Below are 21,945 nucleotides of genomic sequence, written 5' to 3'. Positions count from 1 at the left end.
ACTATTATTTTTTTTATTCTTCAATGCTCTTTTTCTAACCCAATAATTATCAATTATTAAATTTATTTTCACCAATATTTGATTGCGTATAGTGAAATCAAAATATTGATAAATAACAACTCAACTAATTAAGGAAATTATAAATTACTTATAGAAATCCTACTATTAGATTTAATTTTTTCGTGTCGCGAAAATATTTTCTCGACTTTGATGGAATCTGCTCATTTCATGGAAATATACAGTTTATTACATAATGAATATTTTCCTTCATCATTCAGGTTACTACTTAGGCATAATTTATTGTATGTTATATTGGGTAACTGAGCTGGTGGTTCGCCTGATGCATGCTTCTATTTCACGCCGATCTTAAATGGGGGTTTGGTACCATCCCCGATGCGATCTAGCCTAATTAATGACTTAATTATTTATATTAAGTTTATCATAAAAATAAACTTATAATCAATATAAATTAGAGACATATTTTTGTTCAAAATTAAAGCTTACAAAAACTGCGCTAAAAATATTCAAACAGATAAGTGCTACGACTCACAATGCATTTGATTGTTATATGCACTGATAACATGCCTAAATCTGGTGCCTCTGCACCTTGTCAGACTGCCAAATAAAATACCTACGTCCTTAATGTTCGCGCGTTCGAGTTTTTATCTCTTTGCTTGAGAAACCTCTTTACTAAACCTGTTTAGCTGATCGAATGTTTTAAATTGCAACTATATAGAAACCTTATTCCCACTTTGGTATGATAAGCGAAGAATCGTTATGCAGGCATCTTAAGAACCGAGGTATCAAAAACAGGACCAGGTTTAAAAGATTACGTAGGTAACAATAATTTTTTCTCCTTCAATCTTTATGGTAATATCATCAGCAATTTATCAATAAGGATAACAAAATTTGGTAACATAACCTGCATATTAAAATGACACACAATGAAAATATATTATTAAGAAAATATTGTCGCCTTTAGAATTAAATAGAAAAAAAGCATACATACTTACATGAACAGTTTACAAGATATAATTGCATAATTATGTGGAACCATTAACATAGAAAAGGGACCTGTTATGTGCTTATCAAATGTGGAATATTAATGAATACCTAAGACTTGAAGTTATACCGGCAGTTTAATATGTAAAGAAAATCGATTTACCTGTATACAAAAAAGGTCGTGTTAGTTGAATCACTTATAACTCTTATAAGATTTATAACTCAAGAACGGCTGAACTTTGAAGATTTTTATGATTTCTGATATATTGAATCTGTCTCTGCTTGCAGCAAGTTATTGATAAATTATTAAACAATCAATTACTTATACGTTTCGATAACAATTTTTATGTGGAAGTGAAAAATATACTTAGTTATTTTATTAACTAAAGTTTAAATGGACTATAAAGTTACGTATTTCTTACCAATTATATTGTTTTGGATATAAAATAACAATCCTAATACAGTACATTTAATACATGTTTAATAAAAAAAAACATATTATTTTATTTGACATATTAAAAAAATAAAAACAAAGTTACATATATAAGTAAAAATAACTCAATTATAAACTTACATTTTTCTAGGGAATATAAAGCAAAAGCTCATCACAAATCGCACACACTTAATATTTCAACATCACAGAACATCGTATTTCGATTCACTCACAAATACAGTGATCACATACACACAACCGTCCGGAGCGATGGACGACGGCACACTGAAACTGAATTCTGAAGTGTGCACGAAGATAGAGCTATCGGTTAGGCAGTCAGGGGTAAAGCCTAGAGGCGAATAAAATATATCGTTCACCCTTTTCACTTCCACAGCCATCAGCTTTCAGCGTACATCCCCAAAGCTGAAAGCACTTATAGTACCCACTCTTGAGGCAACAAGCGAGCGCGGTGCGACATTTCGATAACAATTTTTATATTGAAGTGAATGGCTATGGTAAAATTTGTTTTAAGTTTAGTTCATATATTTGTATCAAACAGTAAATAAATAATCATTATATTGTTTTAGATTATGTTTAAACATTAAGTTAAATTTTAATTAGGGAAATGTTTTCCTTTTTACATGATTGAATTTTATAATATTTTCTATTTAAAATCGTAAATTTATAATATTTTCAAATATAAAAAAGTTTTAGCGCTAATGTCAGTGCCAAGAGATAGTTAGTAAGGTAGATTTTTATGTTTCGAGTCGAGCACGCTTCAATACAAATCAGCTCGCACCAGAAGGTACCATATCCCCAAGTTGAAATAGAAGCACGCTTGGTACTGTTTTCCGGTCGGTGAGTGAGGGAGCTAAAGGCCCGGCCCTTCCTTTACCCTTTCCAGTTCTTTTGCAATTTTTTCATCTTTTTTATGTGTTTAGTGTCTAGTGTCTAGTGTGTGTAAATTCAGTGATGGTACCTCCTATAAATTTAAATAAATATGAATTATATGTGAAAAAAAATTAAGGGCAAATCTACAAGAAGGTAGGCTTATGAGGAACATGTGTTGGTCAACGATATCAAATATTTTTAATTTATATCTTATAAACTTTAGCGCTAATCTTTCACAAGGCTGCATGCCTGGGATCAACCTTTTTCTTAAAGGTACAAAATCGAGCTCTCAGAAGACAAAATAATTACACAATCCACTGGGATTTTTATGTAAACTACGATTTTAAATACAGTTTTACGACAGGATGGAAATGTACCGTGGCCTGATTGCAAATTACACAAGCTGCCTGTAATAATTATCCATAAAATCTTTTATTTGTGTTGAGCTTTAACAATTTTCATGCACATTTTTGATTCTTTTATCTGAGTGTTTGAAACCTGTAATTGCCACATTCATTCTGAACAAATAACATTTCAATTTACATTGCATATTTTATTTTTCAAAACCTTAAATAGCCAGCATTTTGTAACTTTTGGTCATTATAGAGTCGTAGAGATAAATAAAGATGTTGTAAATGGCCCCGGTTTTCAGGTCAAGTGAGGCTCATTGAAGATGTTTTAAAATTATCCGACGAAAGCAACTAGGTAAGTACTAAGTATACAAACAGAACGTATTTTTTAAATACGTTGTAAGAAGCCATCCTTTGTTTATTTTAAGCATAGAAAGCGTTTGCTGAGAGATTAACAATTACCCACTAGCTTTTTATTTTCATTATTTTATTTTTGGAATAATTAAAAGAAACGTAAACAATAACATAGATTATGCAATATTTTATTTTGCGATATATCATCACCAGCGTATTATGCATGCATATACAATACTCCACATTACAATTGAAGCAAATAAGACAATTCCATCGGTTATATTATAATGAAACAATCGGGATTGATCGGGAATCGGGTTTTGTATTGACTGACTAATTCATTAATTACCTAGAACTTAAACAATTCCTTAACTTTCATAAAGCAAGCAGCTTTTCACTATCCGCCCAAGAAATTTTAAAAACTCGGCAGAGTAGTAATTATTTATTATAAGATGGTAGATTAAGACATCAAACTATTGTTTGGGAAAGGCGGTAGATATTTTACAGATAGCCTTCTGGCGGTGTATACGGATTTCATGGTGAAATTCCACCTCGTTGCTAGAGGAAAAATAAAAGTACCTACTCTTTATCCGTAGCACACACCAACGTGTTTCTTTTAATAAATAAATTGAAATGGACGTCACGGGTATACAAATCGTGATGAAATCTTTTAATAATGACTACTTATCTATAATTAATTATATATATAATTTAAAAATATCGTTCACAAACAATGCGAAAGCGTTTGAACTTAAAAAACATTCTTTAAACATAATGAACCCCGGGCATAATGATTTTATTTAGTTATACTGGCATATATATGGCTACCACCTTCCGCCCGCGGCTTTGCCCGCGCGGAATTAAGACATTTACTGCATTTATTTATCCCAAGGCATTTAATCGGGAAAAAAGTACCCTATCCCCAAGTCAGCTCAGACCCTGTCTGCATACCAAATTTCATCAAAATCCGTTCCATAGTTTCAGCGTGATTGACAGTCAAACATCCAAACAAACAAACTTTCACATTTATAATATAAGAGCGATATAGGCACAGAGAAGACAAAAATTGTTATACAAATTTCAAATACATGATCCATGTTGAAACTAAGGTTTTATTTTCAGATTTTTTTTTTTCTAATTCCAGCCTCCATTTATCCATCATCTTCTTTCTCTTCTTGTTCAATATGAAAGTAAAAAATAAAATTGCTGATTCAACATTATAAATCTTTGCCTATTGATCAATTATGTAAAAACTCCACGAGACGCACCCTTCTTAAAATTCATAATAAACGTTTTGATGCTTATAATAGATTTCATATGCAAGGAGTTTTCAATAAGTGATTTTAAAATATCATCGTTTCGCACTTGAATAACTTCTTACAATAGGTACGAGATACATCTGTATGCCATGACGAAGGGCGCTATTTGCATTTTTAATTCCTTTCAAGCAAGAAAATGGGCAGGAATACCAACGCAAGGGTGATAAAGAATAGATCTTTTGAAAGTATTAAGAGATCTTAATAAAATTTCATGATTTTTCGTTTATGTATACTTAACAACACTCTGTAAGCATCTATTACTTGCACCATTAAAATTGTCCAAAATAACAAAATAATTTTTTGCATAAAATATATATGAGCAACCTAGTTTAGGTAATATTTAAAAATGTTGAATGTGCCATAACTCACATTATATTAACGTATCTATTTTCTTTTCTATCCCTGTTACGTAACTTTCTTATTTTAAGATATATTACATATATTTGCATTCAAATAAACATAATGAAATTATAAGTGAAGTTCAAAATTTATATGAGTATAGCACTATAGATAATAAAATGTGACTATTTCTTAAAAAACAAAGAAAACCACAACATATTTTCCGATCAACACAAAAGCAGATAAAATAGAAAGTATGTCATACATTACGAACCAGGAAAATTAGCAAAACATACGAGTCATTCGTATTTTATCTAATCACAATAGCGTTACGGTGGCTCGGTGGAAGTAGCAAACTCGTTAGCTTTGTGTTCCGCGCATCACTAATGAACTGGATACTATCTAACTCCGCTCAGTTGCGATATCTAGCAAACAATTCACTCATTTGATTGTGGATTGTTTGGGAATGTTATTATATCAAATAACGGAGGATATAACGCAGTTATTCTAACAGTACATGTCTAGATATCTACATAAAAACCCTCCGGACGTAAGTTTACCTTTAGAAACAAGGACAAAAAATTATGATCAGAATGGCATCACGTTTAAAAATCACGACAAATCTAAACATATTATATAAATAGAAGTATCCGTCTGCAATATCAAGTAACCGTATTTTGGGCTATACTTGCTTTCTTTTTTCAATCTCTTTGTCTCTCCGTTTATAAGGAATTATCAGAAGAAGGTTGTTGGCGTTTTAGTCTTAACCGACTAAAAGGAGCTTTTACAGAATTATATAGAAGTTTGAAATGTTATCTCACTTAAGGTCAACTTATATGAAAATAAGAAGAATATAATATGTACCCACTTATGGCTTTTACTCACCCTAATGTCCTATGACATTTCTCAACCCTATTACAGTCTATGAATAGAATAGCCATATACATATATAAGGTCAACCTCTAACCAACTCACAACTTTCCATCGTAAATGTTGGTTTTATTCGCACTTTGTATTTAATTTAATCTGTGCTCTTAATTTGCTATGGATATCGGGGAAAAAAGTCAGGAATTAATAATTAATTAGAATGTTATAAGCTGTAGTTTCGTTGTCATTTGTGATTTCTTTATTAATAAAAAGGGTTACCAGTTTCAGTCGTTGTTGTAGTCGTTGGCTTTGTTAATGTTGTAGTTTTTAATGTTGTTGATTTTGTTGTTGATGATAGTGTTGTCGTTGTTGGTGGGTTTAATGTTGTTGGTGTAATTGTTGTTGTTGCGATTGTTGTTAATGTTGAAAGAGAAGCAGTGGTCGTTAAAGCTTTTGTTAATTTTAATGAAGTAGTAGTTGGTAATGTTACGTATGTCGTTCGCGGTACAGTGACAAATATAGTTGATTTAGTTGCAGGAATTGTCGTCAAAAATAATTTAGACGATCCTATGCTATAAAGTTTTGGCGTTTCTGAATGTACGGATAAATATTGAGATTTTTGCTGTAATCTTGTTGTTTCATCTACAGCTTTTGATGCAACGCTCTCTTTAGGAAATAGCAAATCAATGGGTGTTGTTTCTTGAACCGTTTTACTTTCCTCTATTTTAGTGTAAGATATATCGATATTGGGTTTCGTGGTAAGCGGTTCATGTCTATTTATTTCAGTTATTTTTGGTCCTAATTTTGTTTTTGTTTTGACTTTTAGCTTCAATTTCATTGTCACAAAATCTTTAAAGTATAAGGATTGTGCAGGCTGAACTCTATCCGTTGCGAGGGTAATTACGCGCATCTCCATCATTTTCTTTATGACACTTAACGGTAACCAGTGTCCGGGAAATCCTGATTCTATAGGATTATCTACGTAGGCTACCTCGTCTTTTAAAGGATCTGGCCATTTTGAACAATTCATCCAACGTATTGCCATTATTGAAACTACTATGATTGAATTTACGTGCACTGAAAATTTAAATAGTTTGATTCACAAAAGTCATTATACATCACGTATTATTATATTTAATATGTGATCGCAAAACATAGCGAGTAGTGTAACAAGCAAGTAAAAATTCTTTTTATAATTCTGAACATGTGTCTTGAAATTCAGTTTACATCAATGATCAAAAATGGTCATAAAGAGCTTACTTAATAATCGAAATACTTACTTTCAAATTGTATTGTACATAACTTATAACGTATCCTCTCATAATTTTCATAATTGTTGTATTTTAGAACGAAATTTATATTATGATCTTAGAAAAATGAGAACAAAGTCTAAAGCAATATAAAAATGCATATTTTGTAATATTTAACTGATTTCGTGAGCCATGAAATTGTTTTTCCTCTTGAATAACTTTATGGCATTGCCTCGAAAATTATTGGATTGTAGGAGGATGCAAATCGATTATATTTTTTTTCGGTTAATTAAATTCACAGTGAAAAGCATTTCAGCACAATTTATAATTGAAATATATTTGCTGTAAAATGTAGGATCGTTCTGACCGATGATGGTTCATCTTGATTGAAAGCAGCCAATTGCTAAGAGTAGTATAATAATACGGGTAGCAAAATGTATAGGGGTATTATCATAGTGCACATGCACACATACATGCCCGTGAACACGATCGTAATAACGATCGCACAATTCCAATGAACCCATAGATGGGAGAGAGAAAGGCGCATGACCGACAATTTTACGTGGATTTCAAAAATGGAGGTGTGTTCCGATACCACCACCTTCTAGTGCGATCTGCTTTTGAAATTTACTTTCCTTAATTTTTAATCGACCTACCCTGTTAATCGAAAATGTAACCTATTGAAGAAGAATACGATTAACTCAACTCTAGACCAGCGAGGGTGTATAAAAAAATATACTAGTAAAACAAAAACAAATGTCTTAATATTTTTTTAATTTATTAACTAATTATAACATTACAAATATTATCTATTGTGTACTTCAATTGCCCCATTTCTTAGATATATCTATATATTCACCATCAGGTGAATCATAATTCTTTATTGGAGGGGTTGCATATGTACCATCCACGCTGTATGGAAGAAGTTGTAGATCAGGCTGAAAAAAAATTTTTTTCTTAAGAAGTATACTAATGAGTACACAATTATACTGAACATAGGTATGTTAAACCCTATTAAAAACCACACGAAAATAAATAAATCATTTTAACATTTAGTATAAACTAAAACTAGCAGTCCACCCCGGCTTAGCCCGTGGTACATATATAATCTATAGCCTTCCTCAATAAATGAGCTGTCTAACAATGAAAGTATTTTTCAAAACGGACCAGTAGTTTATGAGATTAGTGCGTTCAAACAAACAAACTCTTCAAGTTTGTAATATTAAATATAGATGTATGAAAAACTACCTACACCCCGCCGTTTCACCCGCGTAAGTCTGTATCCCTCAAGAATATCGATATAAAAAGTTGCCTATGTGTCATTCCAGTTGTGCAGCTATCTACGTACCAAATTTCATGGCAAGCGTTTCAGTCGTTCTTACGTAAAAGAGTAACAAACAAGAGGATGGATATATGTGAATGGGTATATATACCCATTTTCGCATTTATAATATTAGTAGGAAGGATAGGTAGGATGCACCATTTTGCTCACTTGTTAAATCAAGAATAAAATTAAAAACATATTATCATATTTTCTTTTGTTTATCAAAGAACACAATTTAAATGTCTTGAAAACTTAAAAATGTGTTAATGATTCACAATATATTGTTACTATATATGTAGTTGGTATAATCAACCCCTGACCAAAACCTAAAATGAAACAAATAAAAAAATCAAACCATTACCATTATCGCTTCATTGTATAAATCCTCCGACTCTTCATACAGCATATCAAGTGCCCGTTTCTGCGCAGCCATTATCCTATCAATCTGTGCAATATTAGCCATGTACTCTTGGCGTTTGTATCGCGCCCACTCCTTGTTTAACAACGCCCGAGCCTCTATTTGTTCTGGTGTCAAATTTAATGCGGGCCGTTTACGTTTTCTGCAATACAACATTATATTTTATTTTGAAAACTTTATTGTTTACCTTAAAAACCTCAAGATACAAAGTCATATACAGAAGCACGCAAATTAAATTTAATTTCGAAAATCAGTCAAGTGCAAGTCATACTCGCTACAACTAAGGATTTCGACAACTGTAAAAAATTAGGTTGGTTATCATGGAGTTTATATTATTTATTGTATTTTACTTTATTACCGCAACAGAAAAACATGATGTATTTTGAAAATTTAAAAAGTCCAATACTTATGAGAAATAGCCTGGTGACAGACAGTGAACAGATAGATGGACCACCTCATTACCAATAAGTATTATTTCTTTATATTATTAATTACCCTAATTGGTCAAGGATATGTAATGACGGTTCAATTTCATCAATAGGTTTCAGCTGTTTAGCATTTTTTTCCAATCTCCGAATTTGCTTCTCCAATTTCTTTCTTCTCCTCTCTTCCCTGGCTTTAACAATAGCAGGGTCCATCTTTTTCTTCTTTTTCATGGGTTCAGCCCTGAAATTTGGAAAAAAATCTCATATTTATACTATAGTATTTGTTATCATCCTTTCCTTATCATTTTAATCATATACAACAATTCCCTATCAAACACAAAAAGAATCATCTCAATCAGATGGAAATCCTATAGAGAAATTGAATAACAAAGCCAAAAAATAACAGTCACACCATCTTTATTTGGATGTTGGTTGAAACGACCCAATGACATAAATATAATTAGATTATGATATGGTATAGTGTCTTCTAATTCACTTTACAATTTCATTTATAATATTGTACTAGGTACCAGGAGGTACAATAATATTTAATTGAGAAATAAGTTTATTCAAAGCTTTTAACTCTTAGTACTAAATAATGCGCAAATTTTAAAATACTTTATAACGTACCATAATTGGTCAGTTATCTTGAATTGCACTGCAGCTGTAGTGCTAATATTCTTCACATTTGCTGGTATTCTTACAGCATTTATAGCTAACCTAAAATAAGTGGTTATATGAATTAAATACGCTTTACAAAACAGTTCGTTATAGGTTATAAAACGAAATTATGTAATACCGTGAAAATTGCTTTAAAAAGGATAAATGTAACATCTTCAAATTGATGAAAAATGTTTTAGTAAGAAAAAAATTATTTATTTTTCTACTATAAGATAACTTCTTTCAGAACCATAATTTTCAAAACATAACAAATCAAGTCAAGACTGACATTAGACATTGACATTCAAAACTGAAAAGACAGAGTCGAGCACAGAGTAACAAACTACCACTTATTTTTAGGCAGAAAAGGGACAGACATTATTTAATAATAACAATTAGGACAGATTTATGTCAAAATGGACATATAATATGTAAGCAAGACAGCATATTCATTTCTCTTCTGTCTGTCTGAATTTTTGTAGCTGGCCATCTCTAGTCATTTGTAAATAAGCAAACAAATCAAACAACTTTTGTACTCACGGCTGTGCTGTTAATAAAAAAATATATATATATTTTAAGTCTTAGACAGATGGTAAAATTATTAAGCGTTTATTTATATTCCAAAATAACATTTACTTAATGTGAGAAAGATGTAAATATTGTCTGGAGTCAATTGGGGCGCGCCTCTTTAAAATTGTCTGTGTACTTTACGGTGGCCCTTACCGGAATTGTCCGAAAATTAATTTGCCAATTATAGATTTAAAAGCATTTAACAATGAAATGTGGATATTTTCGTTGATGCGTCAAATGTATTTATAAGAATATGACATGCCATGCCCTCTAGTTACTTAGGCCTCGCAAACATTTGTGGGCGAGACTTTTGCTTTAATAAATAAACAAACCTTAAATAGATGTGCAATGGTGATGTAGACTAAAAAAACTCAAATAAATTGAAAAATTAATTTATTTCTTCACGGTCGTCTGGTATATTTATTTAATCCTTATATTTATTTACCAATAATGCAATAATTTTTAAACACTAATATGGATCTTTTCTTTTCATATTTTCATCAATTTCTTTCGCATTTCGATGAACTATGGAACGATAAACAATATCTTTTCCGGTACATTAGGATATTAGTATAAGTACATACTTGGATTGGATAATTTGAAGGTATTCATAATACGTATAGCATGCTAGAGGACCGAGTCTTGTACGATAGAGTCACACCACGTCACACCAACATAGGCGTACTTATTGTCGTATCTTCCTGATTAATCTGTTAATAAGGCATATAGGGAGCTAATAATTAAAATTAGTTATTAATCTTCATTTCTTTCTTCATAACAATATAAGACTAAATGCTTATTTACGAGTCAAATAGAAACCGCTGCAAACATACCTATATATAAGATAACTTTTCAGTCATCTCCATTTTCATCAGTCGAAGAAGACAACTCAACAAAACTCAACAAGCTAAGTCAACATCCATAGTTACAAATGTAACTACTTTATATATCCTCACAGTTATCGGTACAAGATTTAATAGAAAAATCGTATTTTATATAACATAGCTATAACTTATAAACCGAAATGGTATTCCTGAGATAAGGTCCTAATATGAATTTATAAAGAGAACAATTTGTATTCAAGTCACTTTACTTGAGCTTCATCATTATTTCAATATTACACAGCGAATTTAGTATTTTAAATCGCTTTGTTTGCTTTTGGTTCCTGAGGAAAATGTTTTAACAAAGATGATAAAGATAAAACTCCATTATTATTAAATTATTTTCTATAACATAGATCTTAATGCTGAAACACATTCTACAGGGACATTTGTAAAAGGCGAACTAGTATTTTCAATTTTGTGCGTACGTGCTTCCAAATACAAGACAGTTATTATATAATTAAGTATAGGTACTATATATTTTATTTGCCGTCATTAAATACATATATCATTTACAAATGACTTCGCTTCATTGTGGCCCGGTGTTATCTTTGTTCTTTATAATCGATTTATATTTTAACAGTAAACTAAAAAATATTTAAAGTTCGCTGAAAGAACTCCGAAATCTCTCATCATTATAAGCAATATGCTAAATTCATCAACTTTTCCTCAAGATGCGCAATATTTGTCTTGGGCTAGTCCTTCACATAGTAACCGGTAGTATTGACATACACCATTACTCTGTTAATTTACTTAGAAACCAAAAGTTTTTATTAGCGCTATGGATTCAAAGACCAACAGTTATAATGTGACATTTAAATTTAGTGAACCTTTATTAAATAATCAAAGTGATGTGCTATCTAACTCCACCGATCTTTTGGAGGCTTTCAAATTAAAAGAACATGAACAATACTTGGAATACAAACCTATAGCGTGTGCACTAGGTGTTCTTATTTTCATAAGCAATATAACAGTTGTTGTGTCCAGTGGTTTGATTCTTAAAAAAGGTATGATTTTAAATTGTTCGTTTTCAAAACTAGCCCATGTGAATAAAAAAAAAACATTCATTTAATATTAAGTACTTAGTCTATGAAGACGTGACTAACGCAATGTTTTTACTATTATTTATATTAAGTTTGTTCATGTGATTGTCACTTACATTTGAGGTTGTAACACAGCTGCCGCAAGAGTTCATAAATATATATAAATATTCGTTTTGACACCTCATTCTGTACAATATAATATGGTTATTTCAGACGTTTAATAGCAGTGTGAAGGTTAGTAAACGTTTTGCATTAATTACTACTTATATTAAACAGCTTAGTTTATATTCGTCATCGTCCCATTTAATAATTATTCAAATTAGAATTTTTAAGTAAAATATGATATCTGAGTGTTACCTAACACATTAGGTACGTAATAAAATAATAAATTAAAACATGTATCAGTGAAATTCCATTATTAAAAAATCAATTACAATCATCTAGTTTCAAATCACCTCTTAATTACAGCGATCATAATGATACATCGATATTTTAATTTTATTCTAATTATATATTTTTGTGTTTTAAAAATTGGTTAATAGACTGTCACTCATCAGTAAACACATTCTAAAAATTCGTACAGTCATTCAACGAAGATGTTTAGACGGATGATTCGTGGGGGCCTAGGCGCGGGTTGAGCGAGCCCTAGTTACACGCCATATCATTAGCAGCTCGGGACACTATGTAAATTAAGGGCTGCCACGACTATATTTAAATTTATGTTTAAAAGTTATATATAATTACGTTGTAAGAATTTTTCATACAACTCTTTCACTTACTCTTTATACAATGGAAAAACTAAAAAATGGGTCAGGTGCTACTCGAACTCGTGACACTAGGGTTTCAGTACGGATAAGTTCCAGAGCAATTTGTGTCCGTGCCAAGCGTTGCTTTGCCTCGATTTTTACTAATTGTTTTATAGTGGTAACAGAAATACATCATCTCTGAAAATTCCAATTGTCTATCAAAGTATTTGTGATAGTCAGATAGAGGGACATTGACAACCCCAAACACTATAGGCCTCATTTGTTTATTCTGCCAACTTCGCACCGCCGCTAAATAAATTATTAATTATCAATGTATATATTTGGTTTTTTCCTTTTTTTGCTGTAAGAAAAATGTATGTAGGTACATACAATAATGTAATAAGTACCTATAAAAAACTTCATCAAGATTAATAATTTGTTGACATTTTATTCCCCACATGAGACTCGTTACTCGCTAGTCGCCCTCTTCGTTTTGCTCGTTTGGCTTAATCCTTAAATTATTTTGACCTAAAATTAACATGCGCAACTTCATAGCAACGCTACATTACAAACATCAAGTGGTTTCTGAAAAAATTCAATTATTTCAACATATATTTGCTTACTTTAAAACCAGTGCAATATATACGTAAAATTAATACTTTTATCCTACTAATCCTACTTCCTACTTGCAACGAAATTTGGTACATAGACTTTATTAGCTGGACAACTGGAATAACATACAGGGACTTACGCGGATGAAACCGCGGGGCGCAGCTAGTACATTAAAATTGAAAAATGAGGTTATTGATTTTTACAAACAGTTTATGATAGGTACCATTCGCTTGTGAACTAATTAATATATAATACTAGCTGACCCTGATTTGCCTTACACTTATCATTAAGGGGTATGAATTTTTTTTTATCGTCATCGTCGTTAATAGAGATGGGTCGCCTGATGATAAGTGCTACCACCTCCCATGAATATTTACATATAGACTACCGACTTCAAATTGGAAAGGGGTTAAGAAAATTGACGAAAGGAATAAAGAAAAGGACTGTGAAGGGTAAGAAAAAGAATATGAGCCTCCGGACCTACCGGGAGCAAAATTTTTTTGAGAATCGGTCGAGCCTTATCGGAGGGGTATGGGAACAAACATTTAGACATGAGAATTTTATATATGTGTGACTAATATGTTTTTTGTAGTCATTAATCATAATTCTTATTAACAGGTCAGCAAACAAAGAGCACTTATTTATTACTTGGAAATGTTTCGCTTGCTGATACCATCATCGGAATATCGATGATCATTGGGGTAGTTGTTGAGAATCCTATTAACTCAAGTCCATTATGCATTATACAAATAGGTAAGAACTTACATTTATTTGTATATTATTAGTAACTATTCTACCTACTTTCAACACCTATAAACCTTCACCTAGATACTATCACTATTCTTTTTGAATAAAAGCACATTATTACTATCCTAATTATCCATCTACATAGTTTTGCTATCTAGAAGTAAGGTGTTTTTATGAAAAAAGTTTCATATATCCAAAATGCTTCACAACTTAAAAATGTTTAAGTATGCAATTTCTATTATTTTAACAGGTATGCTTGTGTGCCCAGCCATGGTTTCAATATTCAGTGTTGCTTTAATTGCTGTAGATCGTTACATCTACATCTTACATGGGCTGTATTACCAACGTTGGGTTAACACTACGAAAGTTCGCATCTGTATTATATTCATATGGATAATTGGTAAAAATTTATCTAATTATTTCTCTTCTTATATTGATTTATACGCATAATGTTGTATTTTTTAATCCGCCTTACTTTCAGGAATTACTTTGGGATTTTTGCCAATAACTGGCTGGGTTAATCAAGAATTAAATTCAAAATGTTACTATGTAGCCCTTTTTCCAAAGCAACTAATTTTACTGAATTCAATTTTAAGTATTGTGCCTATCATTGTCGTCGCTGTTCTATACACTATTATTTTAATTCGTGCATTAAGAAAAGTGAAAGAAATTAATGCATCCGTTAAACCGTCGAGATCAAATTCAAAACCTGTTTTACGAATATATAGGGGAAATGGACATAAGAATCAAAATACGCAATCTGTTAAACGACCACGGACTAAAACTCAAGAAATAAAAAGAAGTTCATCATTTCATGCAAGAAATAGCGCAGAAACTGAAAAACAAAGAGTTTTCAATTTGAGGACCAAATCGAAAAGTAACGATGAACTTAATATTGAAAACAAAGTGTCTATTACAAAAAATGAAATTATTATATATAATCCAAATAAATATGATTCCGGGAATAGCTTATGTTCAACTGATATAAGTGTCATTGAGGAGAGTAGCTTTACAATTAATCAAGAGTTCGATAACAAAGTAGATAAAAATGATAAGAAAATAAAAAATGCATCCAAACCTAAAATAAAAGACGCTACAAAATGGAGAGCAATTATCATTGTTATGCTTACTACCGGAAGCTTTGTATTTACATGGATGCCGTTTTTTATTACGGTTATATTTTATGCATTATGTGAAGATAAACTAATAAATCAAAATTGTTACAACCTCCGAATAATGCTAGGAGGTCCGATTGCAGCGTTGGCATTTTTAAATAGTGTACTCAATCCACTGATCTATGTTTGGTGGCATAAAGGATTTCAAAGAAATGTTAAATTATACTTGAATCGATATGTGTACATATTTTGTCAGAAAAGTAAATAATTCCATATTAGTAAAATAGCTTAAGATGTAGGCTCTCTAATCACTACAGGAATATTTGATTATATTTATAATTTGTTAGTTTATAATTAAAATAGAAACATACATTGAGTTTTATTTTAGACCTTTACCTTAAAATGTTTTCCCAAACTATGTAATAATGAAATACATTCTCAAAAATATCATGGCTACCCATGGGGTCGTCCAGTAGTTTTAAGTGTAAACATGAATGCTATTTACTTAATCATTGCACGTAATGTATCCCAGCGTTGACCCTTGACTTTAAAGTTAATAAAGCTACAATATTTTTCCTTATTAGTGTTCAAAACATTCTTTTAAAACGTGTCTCTTTGCAAGTGTTACCATTGTATCATTCATACTCGTAACTACGCCCATATATTTCCTGTTTTTCTGTAAAAGTTTTACAAGAACTTAGTCTCGCAACGGATATGAATGTAGCTAACTCGCTATGATGGTGTAGTTACTTTGTTGCCTAAAGAATAAGACGTGTCCTACTTGGAAAACATTGACTTTTGCAAACATAATAATTATGATGCGCTTTCAAAATCCGAATATAACCCAGAGTTTTAAGGGAATTTGGGGTAATAAAATAATGTTCATGTCAAAATATTATCATGCAAACCATTTCAGGAGTTTATGCGTTAAAAAGTAAGAAATAACCATTATTTACAACCCATACTAAATTATGCCCCATACTTACAAAGAATGCCTAGCTACCGCTCCGATATATTTTCAAATTTTACTTTAAAAAATCAAATAAAGTTACATTTGATGATAATTACATAATTTGAAGTCGCTAAACCGTTTGTAGAGGTCTGCAATCGACCTTACGCCACTCCAAATGTTCATGGGCGGTGGTAGCGACCATCAGGCGACTCACCAGCTCCATTACCGACTATAACTTTAAAAAATAGACAAACAGGTAAGTGCAGTCCACTACCTATCTGTATTTAATGCTCTATTTATGACATTATTTAGTTAATCCTCCTGCTGATTAAATATATTTGATAAAATTAATCCACAATAGATTATACTCGGAACATATCTAAAGAATAAAATAAATTATTCATCATTTAGTACGCAAGAATGGCTCGACTTGTGATATGTTTTTTTCTGCTCGTGGGATCTGTATTTGGACACCATGAAAAATATGAAGGGTAATTAAAAATATTTGATTTATTAATTTTTCCTTAAATAAAAATGTCCTGAGTATGGCATATTATGATATGATCATGTGGTATTATTTTTTTTAATACATACAATTAAAAAACACTTATCTATAATATAGGCCTTCTCTCTATTTTAATATGGGGAAAGCTTTAAAACAGATTTCTCTATTTCGTCTAAAAATATGTAATTTTTCATTGAATACATATAATTTTTAATCGTTGAGTGCTTAGTCTTAAACTGATAAGGAATATTTTGCTTGCGTTTCTCGTTTTTCAACGTCGAGCAATAAAATCATCGCATTAACACTTTTTTTTGTCATTGTGATTAGTAACACTTCAGAATTCCCAGATTAACTTAATATGCGAGGCGCGTAACCATTACATGAACTTTGACCGTTTCAAATGCTTTATAACGCCTAATTGTTTACTCATCACAAATAATGTATGGTATATCGACAATTTTTCTTTGGCCTTACCATTTATTTACACGTAGGCATCAACTTTATCGTGTGTCGGGGCCATCAAATGAATTTGCTGCATTAGAAGCCAAACTTGACTTTCTCTCAATAAAGCCAGCAATCTCCTCGAGGAGCGGTCAATTAGATGTCCTCTTGAGATTGTCACCTCAAGAAAAAAATATCTGGCTTCAATATTTCGAGGGCCGAAATATGCATTACCAATTAGTTGCCAACAATTTAGCAGAGTAAGTATCTCGGTACATATTTACGTAATAAATAATAACCAAACATTCCCTAATAACATTTAAATTTCCTATCATTTGTAGCATCCTACGAGATGAAGAAGCCAAAATTAATCATCTCAAATCCAGAACGAAGAGCGATAATAGTTCTATGTCATGGGAACGATACTATGGATACCAAGAAGTATGATTTTTTTACGAGTTTTACATAAAATTGCTCGTAAAAAATATCTGATATATTGTTCAAACTTTCAGATCAATGACTACTTGGATAGTCTTGCTGAGCAATATCCTGACGTCGTAACAGTTATAAACGCGGGTTTGAGTTACGAAGGAAAACAGATCAAAACTGTGCGAATATCCACCACACGTTTTGAAAATCTGAGGAAGCCCGTAATTGTAATTGATGCTGCAGTGCATGCAAGGGAATGGGTGACGCCGCCCGTAGCTCTCTACCTTATCCATAAATTAGTTGTTGACGTCACAGACAGAGATTTAGTTGAAAATATTGACTGGATAATCATTCCTATGGCCAATCCTGATGGATACGAATACTCAATTAAAGAAGTAACCTGAATATTTTTTTAATTATTATGTAGACGTATTGTTTTTTTTTAATTTGTTTTTTCTAATAGACCTCTGAAATAGTAGGTTCACGCAATTCCAAGAGTTTTATTGTTAAAGTTATCAAAAAATCCCTACAATAATAAGCGCACGTAAATTTTAATCCCCGCTACTATATACTACTGTGATTTCCAAATGATTCTTGTCTGTCTCTTCTTTCTGTACACAAGGATAATTTTCATTTCAATAAGCACATGGAAGCAGGAACTATGCGGGTAAAACCCCGAGAGGTAAACCATGCGAACGAAACCAAGGACGAAAAGCTTGTATTTTATATTATGTATATAAAATATTGATTTACAATATTATATTTTTGTTTACCTTACACACATACAAAGCAATTTACAGGATCGAATGTGGCGTAAAACACGTTCAATGGCCCACGAAGGCAGCGCGGAATGTCCAGGTGTTGACGGCAACCGTAACTTCGATCACTACTTCGGAACCAGTGCAGCCAGCTCAGACCCTTGTACAATCGTCTACGAAGGGCCCACGCCGTTCTCCGAACCAGAAATAAGAATAATCAGAGATGCTGTCTTGACACACTTGGATAGAATCCCTATGTACATTTCCATTCACAGTTTTGGCAACATGTTCCTATATGCTTGGGGAAATAATGGTATGTTTCTTACTCAATATCTTTACTCTTTATTTTTCAATATCGACACATTACAATCTCAATTATTTATTAGATATATAAATATGTTAAAAATAATAGTCACTCTAAACTGGAAATATGTATAAATATGTACTTACAAACAAAATATTTTTTTAGGTACTTTACCATCAAATGGTCTAATTCTGCACGTAGTTGGTGTCGAAATGGCTCAAGCTATTGACAAACTTAAACTGGAGAAAGCTGATAGCTACGTCGTAGGAAATGCAGCTCAAATATTATATTTCACTACTGGTACATCAAGAGATTGGACTCGTGCAGTTGGCATTCCTCTAACATACACTTTGGAACTCCCTGGTTATGAATATGGCTTTCTTGTACCTCCAGAATACATAAAACAAATTGTTACTGAAACGTATGCTGGTTTCGTCGCTGGAGCGCGTTCAATGCTCAAATATTACGGTTAATCAATCATAATTAAACTTGTACAAATAAATAACTTCTATTTTATACAACACTCATTTTATGATTCACCTTGAGGCAAAGTCTTGGAACATGTTTTGTTTTCTGTTAATTAATTTAGCTGTACATAGATGCACGTATTCTCAATATATATATGAACAGAAATGCAAACAATGGAGTGCAATAAACGGCGGCTTCAAATTACGATTTGAACACAAACATCCATATAACATGTTCCTGTTTCGATTTAGTAATAGCCTTTGCTGCGCCAGCCTTTCAACTAACTAAGGCAATTGTTTGGGTTTTTGCACATTATCGCTATATAATTGAAAGTTTAATCGAAAAAGCAATACGATATGCACTTAAATTCTGTGCTCCTTTTACTTTGTTTATGCATTGTTAATAATACGTTTCAAATAAGATTTACAAGGAAAATAAAGGCGATTGGATTTCCGTATTATAAAATTTTATTGACATTAGGTACTTGTAAAAGTGAGTAGCTAGTTTCTTTAATATAATTGGTTTTCTCTGTGCCTTGTCTCCCAAATTTTGTGGCAATTATAGCCTATGACCACGTTTATTGAAAGGTACTATATAAAATGAAAAATCTTGTTGTATTAATCAGCATTAAATTAGTTTTCTCGCTGCGCTTTTACATACTAATTACATATATGTTTGTTTACATTTTATATTCACATTTTTAAGACAGTGTACTTTTCAAAGAAGAGAAAGTATGGCCAACAGTAAGGTTAAACAGAGTAATGGATATATACTACCGGAGCAGTAATAGTAAGTTTTTAAAGTACACATTCTTTTTATATTCAAGTAGGTACCTAATAGGTGGGCTGTTAGGTACTATTATTATTAGGTATTATTACAACCGGAATGTAATTCTTTTAGTTTTTGAAAAACATTGACGTGATTTTGGATTATAGATTCTTGGCAGAACTATAACTAGCATTTGTATTCTACTGGCTATAGGTAGTGATAACATATTTTGATAAAATGTCCTATAGTTGTCATATATAATTTATCATGAATATAAATTTAATATTCTTCTAACGTATGATATATCCGATAGAACTCACGGATCCCGTACGCATGAATTTTAACATCGGCCGAAGAGTTCCTGAGATTAACGCGCTCTAACAATCAAACGAACTCTTCACTTTTCTGTATTAAATTATTAAGCATATTCCGGTCGTCTCGACTCCAACCAGGTGGAACCGGGATAAAAAATTAAATATAACCTACACTCACCAATACATTAGCTTTCAATTGGTAAAATAATGACAGAAATAATTTTAAATCTTTTCAGTAAATTACACCCTACAACGTCACAAACTCATAAATACACAAGCTTTACCTCTCTATAGATAGTATTAGATTACTAATTTAATGATGTATGAATCTCGTGTAGATTAAGAATTTAATGATCGAATATCTTTCTAGGTGATGTAAAAGTATCGCAAGTGGATATATTTCTTATAATAAACAACACGGACTGTGTTGCGTTTTCAACCTCTGGGGTAGGGTATCCAGAATTTGCTGCTACTATGTTCTACGCAACCAACATGGGCGCGACTTATTATAGGTTAACAATTTTTACTTGCGACTACAACATCACAGTGGAAACATTAGAAATGATTACAAATCCATCATTTGTTTAAAATTATATAGTATATATTATAACGTTTTTAGTAAATCATCCGTTATGCCACGCCTATTTATTTGGTTTAATTATGTGTTTACTCATGTGTATATTATGCATCTCAATGTGTAAGCACTGAATCATCAATCACTAATCAGTCACCTTTCACATGATTCTGTTCTCTTTCTTCTCATTCTTATTGGCTCTCATTGAACTTGATTTAATTGAACTGCCTGCCAGAGGACAGAATTGTAGATAACCAGATATTCAGTTAAATCATTTCTACAGAAAATGGTCACCAAGGTACCACTCGACTCTAATAAAAAGGTATCCAAATGACAACAAGTCCTTATTGAACAGAAAAATAATCAGATTAATAGTTTAAAGCCCCAATTAATTATAAAGAAAACGCGAAAGTTTGTAAGAATGCTAAAAATTGATGTTTTCTTCTCAACGCAAAACCCTTTACCCTTACCCTTTGTTGGGATTTCTTAAAAATTTGTTACAGATAGAATAGATAGATAGATTAATACACAAATGTAATTGATATTTCCCTGGCAACACACAAATTCTTTCAATTTGTATCTATTTAGTATGGCATAAATCATATTAATTAATGTGGTCATTTATGAAAGCAATATAAATAGCTGTATTTATATTTCCTAAATTCTCTGTGTTAAATTTTAATTCCTGATATCCTCACCGCGATGCCGCGCGTTTATGCTGAGATGTAGTCGCCCAGAGGCTATCATCGAGAAAAAATACCGCGATTTATTACTGTTTATTAAATTTGTGTCGGTCTTGTAACTTTAAAATATAGTATATAAGTGTATTATCTATGATGAAACACTTTTAAGAGTCAGTGAATTGTGCGGTGCTACCAACCTTTATAATAATTAATAATTGTCATTTGTCACAACACTATCACTGTTATATTTGTTTGTTTGTTTCACAATTATTTTATTTTGTAGTCACATATTTAAAAAATTTAAAATATTTTAACCTACATTATAACTGTTGTAATGTTTTTTTTTTTTTGTTTTATCTTAAATAAATTTAATTTTTTTATATCCCGCTTTGTGGTTATTAGT

At 31.5% G+C, this 21,945-nt stretch overlaps 5 protein-coding genes across 5 annotated transcripts in view; 3 read left to right on the top strand and 2 right to left on the bottom strand.

Moving 5' to 3' along the window:
- The window catches only part of LOC119828846, a 36,522-nt gene extending 34,748 nt beyond the window's left edge, over positions 1 to 1,774 (bottom strand). The window contains exon 1 of the mRNA XM_038351135.1: positions 1,577 to 1,774. Coding sequence (XP_038207063.1) covers positions 1,577 to 1,608 — 32 coding nt within the window. The 5' untranslated portion in view covers positions 1,609 to 1,774. The remainder of the gene's footprint in view (positions 1 to 1,576) is intronic.
- A 5,815-nt stretch (positions 1,775 to 7,589) lies between these two features.
- On the bottom strand, positions 7,590 to 9,932 carry LOC119828493 (39S ribosomal protein L40, mitochondrial). Its single transcript, XM_038350659.1, has 5 exons — positions 9,772 to 9,932; positions 9,603 to 9,692; positions 9,043 to 9,213; positions 8,491 to 8,689; positions 7,590 to 7,743 (listed from the first exon to the last, which is right to left on the bottom strand). Exons 1-5 carry the CDS (start codon positions 9,804 to 9,806, stop codon positions 7,627 to 7,629), a joined length of 612 nt encoding a protein of 203 aa, XP_038206587.1. The 5' UTR covers positions 9,807 to 9,932; the 3' UTR covers positions 7,590 to 7,626.
- A 1,932-nt stretch (positions 9,933 to 11,864) lies between these two features.
- Positions 11,865 to 15,670, top strand: LOC119828734 (5-hydroxytryptamine receptor 1A-alpha-like). Its single transcript, XM_038350976.1, has 4 exons — positions 11,865 to 12,090; positions 14,103 to 14,237; positions 14,482 to 14,631; positions 14,713 to 15,670. The coding sequence occupies exons 1-4, from the start codon at positions 11,865 to 11,867 to the stop codon at positions 15,612 to 15,614; spliced, it is 1,413 nt and encodes a 470-aa protein (XP_038206904.1). The 3' UTR covers positions 15,615 to 15,670.
- Positions 15,671 to 16,718: 1,048 nt separating this feature from the next.
- LOC119828733 (carboxypeptidase B-like) lies at positions 16,719 to 19,208 on the top strand. Its single transcript, XM_038350975.1, has 6 exons — positions 16,719 to 16,789; positions 17,295 to 17,504; positions 17,586 to 17,685; positions 17,757 to 18,068; positions 18,474 to 18,744; positions 18,901 to 19,208. Exons 1-6 carry the CDS (start codon positions 16,719 to 16,721, stop codon positions 19,206 to 19,208), a joined length of 1,272 nt encoding a protein of 423 aa, XP_038206903.1.
- Positions 19,209 to 19,559: 351 nt separating this feature from the next.
- On the top strand, positions 19,560 to 20,873 carry LOC119828731. Its single transcript, XM_038350974.1, has 3 exons — positions 19,560 to 19,695; positions 19,909 to 19,992; positions 20,656 to 20,873. The coding sequence occupies exons 1-3, from the start codon at positions 19,560 to 19,562 to the stop codon at positions 20,871 to 20,873; spliced, it is 438 nt and encodes a 145-aa protein (XP_038206902.1).
- Positions 20,874 to 21,945: the final 1,072 nt, after the last annotated feature.

This window comes from Zerene cesonia, chromosome 8 (genome assembly GCF_012273895.1).
Source record: "Zerene cesonia ecotype Mississippi chromosome 8, Zerene_cesonia_1.1, whole genome shotgun sequence".
Taxonomy (NCBI): domain Eukaryota; kingdom Metazoa; phylum Arthropoda; class Insecta; order Lepidoptera; family Pieridae; genus Zerene; species Zerene cesonia.
This window is presented reverse-complemented; position numbering and strand designations above follow the sequence as displayed.